The following is a 14,159-nucleotide window of genomic DNA, read 5'->3' as shown; positions in this document are numbered from 1 at the left end:
GCTCCTGATTAGTCACGGGCCCACGAATTCCAGCGATACCTGGCCCGTGCACGTCCCTGACATCGCGCCGGCAGCTCCCTTAATAAGCCAACATCCTCACTCTGTCCTCGACCTCAACGCTTTCTGTCCTTTTCGTATCGTCCGCCGCCCGCTGTGCTCCTCCTATCGTTCTATTGTTCAACAAGTTTATAGCGTGGCGGGTGCGATCTATTGCAACTTGCCAGATACATATTCTTGCTCTCTCACTTCCCGTCCCCCGTGATCCCCCCCTTGAGCCTTCTCATCATGCCTGGTGTTCGTAAGTTAGACTACTGTTTCCCAGCCGTCTTCTTGTCCGGGAAATTCCAGTTACTTCCTTTGTCTTTCGTATATCCTGGGCTTTCCATTTTTACATTTGAATAGCTCCCGATGCGCTTGACCAGCTGAAGAAGGGTTTCAAAAGGTTCTTCAGGGGACGCAAGAAGAGGTTTTCAACAGCCCAAGCCGCTACAGTAAAGGATACTTCTGCAGAAGCTACCGCTGCTCCCGTGGCAGATGCGGAGCCAACGGAGACTACACCAGCAGAGGCTGCTCCTGCTGCCCAACTGGTAACCCCGGAAACAACTGCTGCAGATGCGATTGCCCCCGCCAGCTCCAGCTCCTGGTGCAGCGCCTGATGCGGCCTAGCAACTGTCCCAGCGGCGGATGGAGCAGTGCCCCCCCCGATAACTGAACCCCCTGCCGCCCGTCGGACCTGCGGCTTGCACTTCCAGCGCCTGATCCATGAAAGGAAGCAACTCCAGCAGCTGCAGATGCTGCCCCTACTCCAGCTCCAACTGCCGGTGGTAAGCTCACCAACAAGTATCAATGCAATCATAACAGAAATTAATCTACTTAATCTCCGTTTAGGTGCTACGTCTGTCCCTGCAGCCGCTCCCACTGAATCCCCAAACGCAGTCGACCCGGCGCCCCCAACCAACACCTGCCCCTGAAGCCAAACCCGCTGAGATGCAGCCTGCTGAGGATAAACCCGCTGAAGTCGCGGAACCACCCACATCGGAAACTGAGCCGACACCAGATACCTCCAAGCCGGCTGATGCTCCCGCGCCCGCGGCTCCTGCTTCGTGAACAAATGTTTTCTTTCCCTGTGGATACCCTTCGCAACTTCATGAACCCATTTCCGAACTTACCTCAGAGACTCATACTCTGCTGCGACAAATGCACCCATGGAACGTGGCTTTGCAATTATACATGAAATCTAAACTGAAATGCCAATCTGGGTTGAATATTAGTGGATTAATATCATGTTGTATCAACTGTATATTTCCGTATTCCCATTAATTTTGTATTCCTGTTGTCTTGTATTCCGTGCATTAACTTGTTTTTATTTTTGGTTGGCAACTTAGCACGTTTTCTCGTAGTGTGCTTTCGGCCTCTGTCTTTTCCGTTTGTCCACGCCCAACTTGCTTGCATAATACCCGTTCCCCTATTTCCTACTGCACCCAATTGCCCTCAATGTTTTTGAGTTAACTCTGCGCATGATATAATTTGCCACAATAGCGTGTTGTCTCGTACATTCCCCGTTGAAGCATTTCAATGTTCCCGGTGTTTGGAACTGCCTATCCCTACCCCACGTCGTTGCGCAGTGCGTACATGATCAATCGTCGTCTCTAGGACAGGGGTAATTATACATGCGTTTCCGATCTGGAAGAAGTTGCAGTTTTTACTCATTGAATATCAAGGCTTGGATTGTTCATCTGACATATTGCTGATTGACTAAACTACGGGGTACAATATTGAATTTGATATGTTATATTTGTGCTACTGCTTCAGCAAAACTCTTGGGTGTGATATGAGAAGTATTAACTACCCGTTGATAGCTATGTGATTACGGGGCCCAGTTAACTCCTATGCGTGTAGCTAGAAGGGTTGAATGTTGCTCTAGCTTCTAGCGATGTTACTGTGTTGCTGCGAGGTTAGATATGTTTTATCCTACACTGCTCCACAGCATCTCCTAGGGTTCCAGGTTTGTCAACTTGGTGTTTATTTATTTATTTATTTGCTTACTTTTCAGGATGATATCCATCGAGAGGTCACCCACGAGCCCGCCTCTCCTGTTTGTTGTCTATTTCGTTTTGCCTCGCGGGAAGTTCGAATCGGGAACTGCCAAGCGAAATTCGCAAGAACCTCAAATCCTGATCCGTTTCAAATACACTCCTCGCCAAATCCCATCGCAATACACGGAGTGATATGGTTTCTCCCACAACAAGGATAGCAGCACAGACACGTTTTTGATTCGCTTAATTCCGGAAAATATACCGGATACTCGAGGCTCCTTCATTGCGAAAAGGTCAAAGACCATTTTTAAACACGACTCTTTGCAGAAGAAGGGACTCCGAGCTAAAAGCTCAGTTTGCGTGTCTTTAAGATCCTTTCATAGCACTCTTATTGTATGATTTTATATTTACTGACTGAGAATTCACGATTTAAATAGACCCGGGAGTAAGAGTGATATACTCATGTATATATATGTATATCTATCTATTATTTATCGTCAGCTACTACCTGACGTTCAAATTGACCTTCTAATGTCACAACCAGTCTACATTCATTATTCGTTTTATCCTACATTTATACCTACTCTCTATCAGTCGACCTGACGTTTTAATCAATATCCACCGCATATTTTATTGTTCTCGAAATTAAATACTCGAGAAGCCATCTTCTGTTCCCTAATCATTAGTTATGGTTCCTCCACCGACCCCACTGGACTGTAAGTTTGGGAAGATGTCATTTTGCGATATTACTCGCTCAAAAAACCCTATCACGCTCGGAGATACCGTTTTCTACACTGTCAAAATTGAAGCTCCCATCGACCCAGACATCATTGCCAACGTGGTTCTCAAAGGTACGACAAACATCGACGGAGTGAAATATGATATTATTTTTCTAACTGTCACAAATGAGAGGTTGTTTTAATGTATTCTGAGGTTTACGCCCACTGCATGTGGGATAATTAGAGTTTTGATCGGTTTTCTGCCCAAAGGAGGCCGACTGGTGGAGGCCGAATTTGCTGATGTAGATGTGTTGGGACTTGCGCCTGAGGTCGCCTGCGCCCGCCTGCGCCAATGCAACCGCCAACAACACGGCCAATTTTGCGGTCACCGATAACAACGCTACAGCCATCACCTCCGAATCCGTTTAGTCGAACCGGAAAGTTCGACGCCATCGGTCAGCACTCGGTTGCATTGCAAGTACACCACAATGGAAGATTGGGCTTTTGTCCTGCGCGAAAATACGTGATTAACTTGCGCATTTATTGTTTAAACTATGCATTTAATTAGTTGAGTGGATTGGTGCCAAAGCGCAGTCTTAAACTGATTAAGAAGAATATGAGATCCTCCAATATTTACTTTTGTCCCATTTCTTTCTTTCTTCTCTTCTTTTTCTTCTTACTTTTTTTGAGAACCGAGACCTCATATGGCGTGGTTGATTTTCTATTCGTGCTAGCCTGAGGTTCACACTCTAGTAGGCTCGAGGAAACATGATATCTTCAGCGACTTGGGAAAAAATAATGACAATCGCTATAAGTGGTGTACTATAAAGGCATAGGTAGGGTGTAGCAGCCATGCTATAGATACGAAAAAAAATACTGGTATACTCTAGTAAGCACGAAACACTCTTAACGCAATATTAAACAAAAAGTATAACAGCAGAAGGGTTGGAAAGTGAAAGAAACTACTTATAAATATTGTAGAGAATCCATGTTGTTTTTTTATTGTTTTTTTTTCTGTGTCAACATGAAAGAAGTTTCATTGTCATTCCAGAATTCACAAAACTTGCCATCTTGATCCTTCTGTTGTGGGAATGGCCTTAAAAGCTTCGGAATGCCCCACTCAACAAGCTTTGGCCTGCGGCACGTTCCGAGATGATGAGAGGCGGACTCGGCGAGCCGGTGCTGTCCCGGCAAGATCCCGGAACAACATCCATCGGCCAATTGTTAGCTGGACCGGGAAGACCGGCGCCCCGAAATGATATCACGACATTCCTTTTTGTATTCGTGTTTCACAATGCTATTCTTTTTCCACTGCAATTTGCAAATTGATTAGGTGTTGGATTCTTCCCTCCTGCGACATATGGTGGGTTTGGAGAAGTTATTTTTAAACTGCTTTTTCGGCACCTGGCAGCTTTCACCAACCCTCGCCGGTTGGCTCGCCGGTGGGATGGATGCATGTATATGGTTGGTTATGTTGTCAACTACACGGCGGGGCGGCAATCTCCAGAGCACGCTCCTAGCGATTTCCAACACCGACGTCCCTTCTCGATGTCACAAACGCTGCCTTTTCCCTGGTGGAATGAAACTGTTTGCTTGCAATTTTTAAGTTGGTCAGGGATACGGCCAGCAATATGCCCGATCATATCTCGGCCAATCATTTGAAATCACTATTCACTGCCTCACCCCCTGCAATTCCCCCCTGCTCATCTTTACTTTCACGAAGTGTAGCCTTCCTCTCCCTTTCCTTCTGCCTCCTTTTAATCTTTTTCTCACGATTTCGCCTCGTCCGCTTTTCCCTCTCATCAGCTTCTGCAGTTTTGGCGGCGGCAAGACGCTGTCGCAGAATGATACGGCGTTTCTTGCCTGGCTTTTTCCTAGACTTCGGTGCTTTTGAGACGGACAATGGATCTAAAAGAGTGACGGCTGCTGTATGAGGAGAGTCTGTCGGCTCTTTCTGTTTATTTTTGGATGGAACCGTTTTGAGATGGATGACTCGCCACGGAAGATGGCAGCCAGGCTGGTTTTCGAATCGTATTAGCTCGCAACATCAACCGGCTTTGTATTTACCTTTTCATTTTCATTCCTTCCTGTTGCTTCCCGAGTAATGTCTCCCAAAGGATTATCTGGAGAGCAAAAAGAGCTGACACTCACCCATATACCACTCTTTGCTCCTTCACGTATTGTTTCCCCACTAACTGCAGCATCAACGAATCCCTGCTTCTGCCGTGTATCAGACTCAGCACTCAGGGCCCCTATCCCCTCCCCCGCCATTTTCCTTCTCGCCCACTCCGGGTCTGAGAAGTAATACTCCCAACCCCGAAACGGGACCACAAACCCCCCTTCTCCATCGTTCGCAGTAGGAGACTGAGACCGCAACCTGATTCTAAATTTCCGAATGCCAGCTTCCATCCCGTTCACTTGCTTTGGTGCATCGGTTTGGCCGCTCCCCACTCGGTCGTGTCCCGATGCCCGTTTCCCCGCACACACCAGCGGTTCACGAAAGAGTCTGAACTCGAACTCCTGCTCCTCACCTTCATCCTGGATATGTTCCAAGTCTGCCGTAGGATTTGCTGGTCGTAGATGAGGAGGAGGAGGAGTATAAGTTCCTACTGACGAGAAGATGTTTCGCAGCGCGTTTGCGGCATATGTGGCTGTGGCGGTGTCTAGAGGCGATGGGGAGCGGGAGGAACGGCGGGATTGTAGATCTTCGCGACAGACGCTGTGTAAGATGGAGAATTAGGAATTTATTTTTTTTTTATTTTTTTTATTTCGTGGTCGAAGATTCTGTCTGGTAGGGCATCGATCTGTGGACAAGAAGCTGGGCGGGAAGGCCAAAGGGATGGTGAACTTACCGTTTTGCGTCGGGAAATTCGAACATTGTGTGCGGGTGTGAAAACAGTAGTCAGGGCATGTGGAAGAGGAGTAAATTCCGCTCGGAGAAGCTGGTAATATAAGAACTGATTTAGGTACGAACTTTGACTGAGGAACAATGGAAGCTCCAAGCGGCGAAGAGCGCACAACAGGTGCAAAGTTAAATTGTGGATGCCAAGGCTTAGTTTAGATATTTAGTTCCACCCCCAAGTTGATCTTGCGGCCAAATCCGGAGACAGCGGAAGTGTCGAGATAAATGTTATATAGCCGAATCCACATTTGTGATGAAGGGCGAAGAATGACGAAAGATTGTCCTAAAACCGCTCTCTTTCTTGTCGCACATATCTCACAATTTAAACTCTCAGGCTTTTTAGTTTTGAGAAAGCCCAGGGGTTTATTCTCGGTGATGAAAACGCGGTTTGCTAGCGGCGGAAGACTCGTACACCTGCTCCCCCTTTCCTCAGACTATCTTTCATTTTTGTTTCAATGGTTTGGTCATGAGATCTACTAGTATTTCGGAAATTTCTACATTTCTGTCCCCCTCATACACACAATCCTGTCACTCATTTCATGCATGTAATTTTGTCACGAGCGATAGAACAGATAGATCTCCCAATAGATAAGGGCAGAAAAAGCTTACTTTTGTATAGGGGAAAAGTTTTGATTTACTTCCATATAACACTTTCGAAATTCGTTTATCTTGATTAATCACACACAAGTGCGGGAAAGGATAATATATTTTGGTTTGTTGAAAAGTCAGCCTTTGGATTCCACCAGCATAGATACAGAATATGAAGGAAGCTTTGTGAAATAACCGCTGGCGAATTCAATTTGCTAGCCGCAGTTGAAGAAGCAGAAGTGGCAAAGGATGCAACGAGCAGGATGACTGATGACCAGAAATTCCAAACTACAACTTCATTCGCAGGTAACACCTTCCGCGGGGAGGAACCCCCCCAACACACAATCCTAAGTACGCAAGGGCGTCGTGTCAATGATCACAACATTTGTAATTGTTACCGCCCGGGCACAATCCTTCAAAGACGGGTTAGCACGCCTTGTGCGAGAGAGGTAATTATTGGTGGAAGGGAAAAAATCCCGGCAGCAGGTGAAAGCGGATCCGCGAAGGAAGAACACCATTATCAAACATACCAGTTCTAAATCTCCCACTGCAATGCCGACTGGTCCATCCGCAGTAGCTGCTCGAGTCTGCACATCCAGCAATAGTGCAGCACTTGATGTTGTTCGGGTCATTGGGACAGCGGTTGTTCACATAAGTCCCGCCATTAGCCCTGCAGGAGGATGTCGAAATGCAGATTCCATAGTATCCCGGCGTATCGCTGGTGCCGCTACACGGACCATTCACCGCTGCTAGAGCGGGGGCTCCAAGAATGGTGAGAGAGGTAAGAATTCCGAAGAGAAACTTCATTGTGGATGTTTTGCGTGTTAAAAACGAAAAAAAAAAAAGGACGGTTGGTACTTCTCCCCTTATAAGGATTACGGTATATGCGGATCGAGTTGGAAATTCACAAAAGATCGACAACTTGCAATTTAGTAGGAATAGCCATCCTTATTATATTATCATCTCCAACCCCTTGGTTGAAGAATGCGGGAGCCTGGAGAGCGGGGTACAAGTATAAAGCCATGGATACAGTGTTTTGCGATGGGAGTATCAAAATAAATGAGATAATTAGATCACACCCAGGGTATTGATTGGATTGAACTTGAAGGCGTTAGTGGACTAATGCCTTGTCCCCGCAGATTGAGCACTCCCGGACAATGTGGGAGGTGTCCCGTAGCCAAAGGTTTGATGTATTCCGTGAGACAATCCCACTGTCACACTCATACTGGTATAAGGTGTTGTCTTGGATGCAGTAGTGGATTCAAAGGAAGGGGTTGAAAGCGAATAAATGGCACACCTGAGAAAGCTATGTGATTGACAGGGACTAGGCGGATGACCGTGGATACGAAACAAGGGTTGCTGGTTGTATGAACGGCCAGTCCGTATTATCAACCTAGGGACCTGCGTTGACTGGGGATTCACGGACCTTAATGCCAGATCAAGGCAAAGGCTTCAAGCCATTTTGGCTTCCATTGACTGTAGGAGCCAAAAACTGGGGTTGCAAAAGACTGCATCCATAGCGACCCCGGCCTCAAGATATCAAAAGAAGAACAGACGTGTGGGCTGATACGAGCTTGAACACGGACAGAGGGAGTCTGATGTGGCGCCTCAAGAAGTTTAGGTTCCTCTGCTGCATCTTGACATGGGCCGTCAGTGGATTCAATTACTTATTGAACAGGTAATATATTCAAGGATGCTATTTGAAAGGAAAATGAGGTCTCTGAAGCGAGAACCGCAAAAAGACGATTGCAGGGGCAGTTACTCGGACGGAAAGTCAGAACTCTAGAATGTTGATACACATTTCCCAGTGCTGCTCTGCCTTGTTGATGGAGTAGCGCCGGGGTAACTAATGCTTCACGATTTAAGAAATAAAAACGACAGGGGAAGAGACAGCGTGAGGAGAGGGAAGGAAATTGAGTCCAACTGAAGTTGAATTGTATACCGCAGTTGCTAAGCAGTCCTCATGGAAACGGTGTGACTTAATAAGTTTGCCACTGTGACTCCTTGGATCGTATATATTTTTGTTGACAAATGATCCCCAGCCTGCGTTCAAGCGGGATCGTGCTCGATATTGAGAGTTCCAGGACCTCAAAACGGAGGGAATCAACAAAAGCCGTGGCTGGACGTGACCCGGGCCGGTGATTGGTCAGCGCGGTCGTCTTGGCTGCATTCTGTTGTGTCGCTGCCATTTCATCAAATCTCCAACGTCCGACTTTCACTTCTGCAACCTCGTTGCAACACGCCGAACCTCCTCATAGTCCGCATACCCAGATGCTGGCTACTCCGACGACTCGATGATTTTATGTCCAGGCTTTTTGCCTGACTAGTCCCCTTGTTATCACCGTATAACCCGCCAATTTCTCTCTCCCAACTACCCCTCGATTCCAGGGCCGAGTATCGAATATTTTTCTCCGTTATCAAGTCGCAAACTAGATACCCCCTGTCGTAATACATGGGCATTTGCGCTTCTTGCCTGGGTCGGAGCGCCCGGGATAGTCATGATGTAAGTCATCCTTTAGGATTTTATCTCGTGTTTTGATTTCTGGTGGTGGCTTGCATCCCTTCAGCTGCTTGTCTTGGCTCGTTGCCAGTCTAACACAGTTTTTTGGTAGTCTGAATCATCGCGACTTCTTGACGATGACCTTTACCAGTCAAGCTATGGATATGGGGCTGTTGGGTCAGTTCATCGCCAGGGTCCCGATCCCGAATACTTGAAACAGGAGAGGGAAGTTTTAGAGGCAATATGCCAGCGAACATCAGAGTAAGTTTGCGCCCATATATTGCCTACGCCCATCCTTTTTGGCAACAGGTCAAGTCGCTGCCAGTGCGTATACTCCGTAGCTAATAACTGTTGTCAATACCCACCAGCTCTGTAATTGATATCTGGGCTATACAAAGCTCCCAGCTGCCCGGACATACCTCTTCCTCCATAAATACAACAACCGCATCTTCATCGCGAGCACCGAGCCACGAGATTGCCACATCAGCAACAACGGAAGAGCCTCAGTCTCCGACACAAGAGCAGAAAACAGAGAGCCAGGTAGATAGCATTAGACGGGCCGCATCACCAGCTCCAGGAGAGTTTGGGAGATTGCGCTACGCGACACTGCCCCCTTCCAGGAACACCAATGTCTCAACCCTGCCAAAACAATGGGGAGAAGTTGTTATGACGACGAGGAGGGGTAAAAAAACCAGGTCTGGTTTAGATACTCAGAACGGAAAACATGAATTCAGGGATATATTTGCTCCTTTAGTCGTTGATTAAACAACCTGATGAAGTGTATTTATGGACAAAAACAAGGGGCCAAATGAAGCTCTTGGTCGAGCATTGATTTATATTTTTGCCGATTTGAATCAACTTCGTCCGTCGAGAGAATTCCGCTCCAATCTCCCGAGAATTCCTCCTAAAGTCGGTCTGGTGATTGTACTCGACTCCGTTGCCGGATATCCATCTCTAAGAATACATGTCCCAGGAAGCTATTTCCTGCTCCTTCAAAAATGAGAAAGCCTCCTCAAAGTTGGTCCGCGCCGCCTCATGGGGCCTCGTCCCAATTCGCTCCCAATTTCATAGGCCCTTGGCCTCAAATGTCACCTTTTATTCATTTCCTCTCACACAATTCCACGTTCCACAAAAAGTCATTTGGGTGACATCACCTCGTCTTGGCCGGCGAATTTTTATTGTCCTTTATCTTTTTTCTTTAAAACTCGTTCTCGGGATACTATCTCCCCATTTTTATTCTCTCCTTCTTTTTGTTCGCGCACATATACCCGTTCGCATGCCTCAGCTATTCTACCGAATATTTTTTTAATACAAGCGCATCGTCATCCTTCCGTTGTATATATTTTCACAAAATCGGCCACTTGTAAGTGGAGCTCCATCAAAAAGGAAGAAGATCCAGCTCTTCTTTTTGGCATTGCCTCACTTTCTACCCCTAGCCCCCCCTCTTTTTCTTTTTCTTTTTAAAAAAAAGGGAAGAAAATTACCATTTCACTATACTTTGTGCTTTCTTGTTCTTGGGGTCCTTCATTTTGGCTAGACAAAAGGAACCAAGCGGATATGGTCGGGCGGAAAATGCATATGATTGTGCTCTCCATACTCTTCCCATTCCCTGCTTTTACCGTTCTTCCTTTTCTTTGTCCCTCTCGTTTCCATTCTTATTCTCTCCTTCTAGTTCTGGGTTACTTCCAAAATAACTGTGCACGCTGTACCCCTTCATTTTCTTTACTTTCATTCCTTTCCTTTCTCTTGTCGTTTTCCTTCTCCTTCTCCTTCTCCTTGCATTTTCGCATCCTAATGTATATCTAAGCTGTCGGATATTCAAAAGGCAAAAAAAAATGCACCAAATGTACAGGACATACAATGTATTCCAATCCTTTGTCCTGGTCAAGTACGCACATGCCCATTTCATAACCTCGTCATATTATGTGTACCATCACAGAATAAGTAGGCACATAAAATATCTATTCGAGTCGTGATGTTATCCAAGCCTGGGGTGTTCATCCACTTCGCTGACATCTGGCTCCTAGGGAATCTACTCGTGTGTCATCTTTCCCAGAGAAACATGCACTGTCGAACTGACAAGTTGGTGTAATGCTCGTAGCAAGCAAAACACAAAAATCCATGTCTTCAAATCTATTATTCTGCATTCTCAAGACCTATCAATAAAGCTAACATTGGGGCTAAGCAAGGATCAGCTCTTCAACTTCCCCATGACTCTTTACGGCGTAGTTTCCGCATGGTCCATTCTTTTCACTATGTTACTCGAGTTGACTCTAATTTTATTGAGCCGTGAAGCAGCACAGCAGCACAACCACACCGCAACGTGGAGCTGGGATGTCAGCACCACGTATGGACATGTACAGTACAAGGAAAAGCTAGCTACTTGTTCCTGTGAAGAACGAATTTAATCGGGCAGATTTCTAATTAATAAGCTAACACGTCAACGATACAATTTCCTCCATGCGCGCCGCGCCGCCAATGCATTGTGATGAACATCAAGAAGAATACTAGCAATCCCTGAATATCTTGGAGACTCCGGAGTAAAAGCCATGGCCTACGTCCGGGCTGACTCCCCGCTCGGCGCTTTAGGTTATTCCATGGGGCATTACTGCGTCTGTGAATCTGGCCGATCGCCTTTCTGCGCTCAGCCCAGACCACATACCGTCAGGATAGAGCTGGCTGGTTCTTGCACAGCTCATCTTCTCCGCTCCACTCTCGCCAGAACTCGGTTTGAGGAACTTCTTTGTTTAGCTACTGTGCAACGGCTATGTGATGTCGGACTTCCGGACGGGGGAATTCACCACCATATGTGAAAAACTCCTACAGCATATTTCCTTTTTTCAACCCAACATTTATACAACAGATGGCGTCCTGAGAACAGATGATATTTACCCACACCTCCTACCTTTATACACACACACACACACATATATATAAACTTAACCGCCCTCGCCAGCCGCCCAAACACCATGCGCCTTTCCTTCTTGTAAGCCATCTTTCCCTCCATCCTCCACTCCATTACAACCTTCACCACTTCCCACCAAACATTACGCATATCACCCTCCATCCTCCCTTCAACTCTCAACGTAACTGCGATAATCGGCAAGGATGGCCTTTCCGCCCTCGAATGCTGGCCGCTAACGCTAAGCTTCGTTATCTCGCACGAACCCGGCACCCCGGGCGCGACAAACCTTGCCCTGGTGTTGATGGGGAACGGCACATATACCGTGCTTGCGCCGTGGTTTGATAGCGGGTTTCACTGCGCGCCGGTCCCACAGCTAGTTCTTTAGTTTATTCCAGCACCTCTCTTTCGTTTTGGTTTGGTTATCTCTGGCCCCCTTTCTTGTAACTGTGTACATTAGCAATCACAGGGAAGGAAAAGTGCTGCTGAGGGGGCCAAACACAGATCTAAAGAATTGTAATGAAAACACCCAATGGTAACCAAAACGGATGGGTGCTCTTCTTCACGGGCCAAGCACGCATAATCACCCCCCCAACCCGCTTCGACAGGCTTTTGGTGGAAGGCGGGACGAACGGATTCCTCATCGCTGTTGATACGCCCGATGTGGTTGCGGGGGACCATAGGACGGTGTGCGAGCAGAAAGTGGATGTTAGCGCTGTAGATTCTGTTCCGGGATGGGGCGGTGCCTCTACATGCTGTTTTGTACGAGGGGGTGTGTGTCAAGGGGCCGAGGAGTGGAAGGAGAACGGTGTTTGATGATCATGGTGAAGATGATGAGTATATAGATTTATACCCCCCTTTTTTCTCGCCGAGTTTTGAGAGAATGAATGGAGGTTGGGTGGATTGGCCTTCGATTTCGTTGGGAAAAGAGATTGCTTTCTAAGGTTATTCTAGATTCAGAGGTCTGTCTGTCAGTTATTTCTGCTTGGATTGTGGAGAAAAGAAAAAAAAAAAAAGGCGGAGGGGGACGGTTGACAGAAAGTATGTGACAATTTGATCTTGACAGCCATGCTACTAGATGCCCAATCTGTCGCTTATCATGGCGCCATAAGCTATGAACAAGGTTTCCTGCCCTCATTCGCTATATCCAGACTGACCCTTCTTTTGCTGGACATATCACGTCACAGATGTCGACAGCTCCTTCGCTGGTACAGCAGGGCCTGGCCACCTAACATCAATGTCGTAGACAGGGTTACGAAGAGAATCGGAGGCCATTTATTTTGGCCATTCAACTGGGAAGGTTTGGATTTGGAAAAAAGGGGTGAGATATTTACATGCTAAAATAAAGTATGGAAGTAAAAACCTAAGACATGCCACGAAACAAGGACGTGAAACCAAATCGTCAGAGCAGAGACGAACGAAACATGTAAAACCAAACAGAAAAAAATACCGAGGAACATAAAAACGGACTTTGAGGGAAATAAATAGCTTATCGGCAAGACGATAGAAAGCACAAAAATAAAGATAAATGTAAAACATGCTCCTTAAGAGTGGCACGCTTCCTCCTGCTGAAAAATCGAAACACAGCGCCCCGGAAGTACCTGTCGAAATAAATGTTGAACATAATGTTGTCTGCGCTCTGTGCTTCATTCTCTTCGTTCATTTAACATATAATATTATTTCTGGGCCATGAAAAAAGCGGCTTAAATCAATCCCTTGTGTGTGAGTCGACTCCTGAATTAACGCCGGGTAACAGCCCCGTTGGGGCAAACTACGAAATTAAGGGATCCCTGTGTGCTTCCATGTCCAAGAGTCCCAAATACACATGTGTGAAAGTTCGGTCCGGAGTTTCGAGAAAAAGAGATGTTCATCATACATCGTCCATCTCTCCGGCCGGCTCCTCGTTCCCGGACTCGTAGCTGCCAACCGAGCTCAGTTCGTCATCTGATTCGGTATCCTCGCCAGCTTCGTCGGCTGCATCTTTGCTCGCGTACTTGGCGACATATTCTATCCGGTAAACAGTAGAAATGATTAGTGTATGTAATTTTGATGATCCTGGAGATGAGTTTCCAATCGTACCTCGCACTCTGGCCTCGTACTTCTTCGGATCTCGCATCAATACGGCTGCAGCGTCTCCGTTGAGCGGATCTGATGGGTTGGGATATCGGAGGAGTTGTGGGAGGAAGACTTCGAAAATATTGATCATGTCGTACATGGGTGACCATGTTTGGTTGATTACGTCTAGACATACCGAGCCAGACCTAGCCGCCCAATTAGATTTGGTTGAAATATTACCTTGGGTGAATTTTAGAGTCTCACAGCTCATCAATATTGGGGTGGTAAATTCGGTTGACGAACCCGATGCTCGGGCTCTTGTACGGGTACTGATCGGGTAGCTCGACCTGGATTTTTCCACACACCACCCTTCGAATGGTGCTAGACAACCGTTAGTCTGACATAATGCCAATAGCTCGTCTAGTCCTGTACGCCTCTCCTCTGGTCCCTTGAATCC

General features: G+C 46.8%; 6 protein-coding genes across 6 annotated transcripts in view; 3 read left to right on the top strand and 3 right to left on the bottom strand.

Moving 5' to 3' along the window:
- Nucleotides 1-285: 285 nt before the first annotated feature.
- HCAG_05851 (predicted protein) lies at nucleotides 286-1,107 on the top strand (the record flags this gene model as incomplete). The annotated part of the gene is made up of 4 exons (XM_001538196.1): nucleotides 286-298; nucleotides 403-587; nucleotides 753-824; nucleotides 889-1,107. The coding sequence occupies 4 exons, from the start codon at nucleotides 286-288 to the stop codon at nucleotides 1,105-1,107; spliced, it is 489 nt and encodes a 162-aa protein (XP_001538246.1).
- A 947-nt stretch (nucleotides 1,108-2,054) lies between these two features.
- Nucleotides 2,055-3,150, top strand: HCAG_05850 (predicted protein; the record flags this gene model as incomplete). Its single annotated transcript, XM_001538195.1, has 4 exons — nucleotides 2,055-2,224; nucleotides 2,474-2,500; nucleotides 2,723-2,752; nucleotides 2,970-3,150. The coding sequence occupies 4 exons, from the start codon at nucleotides 2,055-2,057 to the stop codon at nucleotides 3,148-3,150; spliced, it is 408 nt and encodes a 135-aa protein (XP_001538245.1).
- Nucleotides 3,151-4,409: 1,259 nt separating this feature from the next.
- Nucleotides 4,410-5,633, bottom strand: HCAG_05849 (predicted protein; the record flags this gene model as incomplete). The annotated part of the gene is made up of 3 exons (XM_001538194.1): nucleotides 4,410-4,772; nucleotides 4,907-5,474; nucleotides 5,608-5,633. The coding sequence occupies 3 exons, from the start codon at nucleotides 5,631-5,633 to the stop codon at nucleotides 4,410-4,412; spliced, it is 957 nt and encodes a 318-aa protein (XP_001538244.1).
- Nucleotides 5,634-6,592: 959 nt separating this feature from the next.
- On the bottom strand, nucleotides 6,593-6,877 carry HCAG_05848 (predicted protein; the record flags this gene model as incomplete). The annotated part of the gene is made up of 2 exons (XM_001538193.1): nucleotides 6,593-6,658; nucleotides 6,776-6,877. 2 exons carry the CDS (start codon nucleotides 6,875-6,877, stop codon nucleotides 6,593-6,595), a joined length of 168 nt encoding a protein of 55 aa, XP_001538243.1.
- Nucleotides 6,878-8,697: 1,820 nt separating this feature from the next.
- On the top strand, nucleotides 8,698-9,510 carry HCAG_05847 (predicted protein; the record flags this gene model as incomplete). Its single annotated transcript, XM_001538192.1, has 3 exons — nucleotides 8,698-8,748; nucleotides 8,858-9,006; nucleotides 9,114-9,510. The coding sequence occupies 3 exons, from the start codon at nucleotides 8,698-8,700 to the stop codon at nucleotides 9,508-9,510; spliced, it is 597 nt and encodes a 198-aa protein (XP_001538242.1).
- Nucleotides 9,511-13,517: 4,007 nt separating this feature from the next.
- HCAG_05846 (ubiquitin-conjugating enzyme E2-21 kDa 2) overlaps nucleotides 13,518-14,159 on the bottom strand; it is a gene marked incomplete at both ends in the record, with an annotated part of 1,108 nt that continues 466 nt past the window's right edge. The window contains 3 exons of the mRNA XM_001538191.1: nucleotides 13,518-13,654; nucleotides 13,727-13,908; nucleotides 13,967-14,083. Of these exons, the coding sequence (XP_001538241.1) occupies nucleotides 13,518-13,654; nucleotides 13,727-13,908; nucleotides 13,967-14,083 (436 nt within the window). The remainder of the gene's footprint in view (nucleotides 13,655-13,726; nucleotides 13,909-13,966; nucleotides 14,084-14,159) is intronic.

The sequence above is a fragment of the Histoplasma capsulatum genome, genomic scaffold, assembly GCF_000149585.1.
Source record: "Histoplasma capsulatum NAm1 scaffold_7 genomic scaffold, whole genome shotgun sequence".
NCBI lineage: Eukaryota > Fungi > Ascomycota > Eurotiomycetes > Onygenales > Ajellomycetaceae > Histoplasma > Histoplasma mississippiense.
Note: the sequence above shows the minus strand (reverse complement) of the source record. Positions and strands in the feature narration are given on the sequence as shown.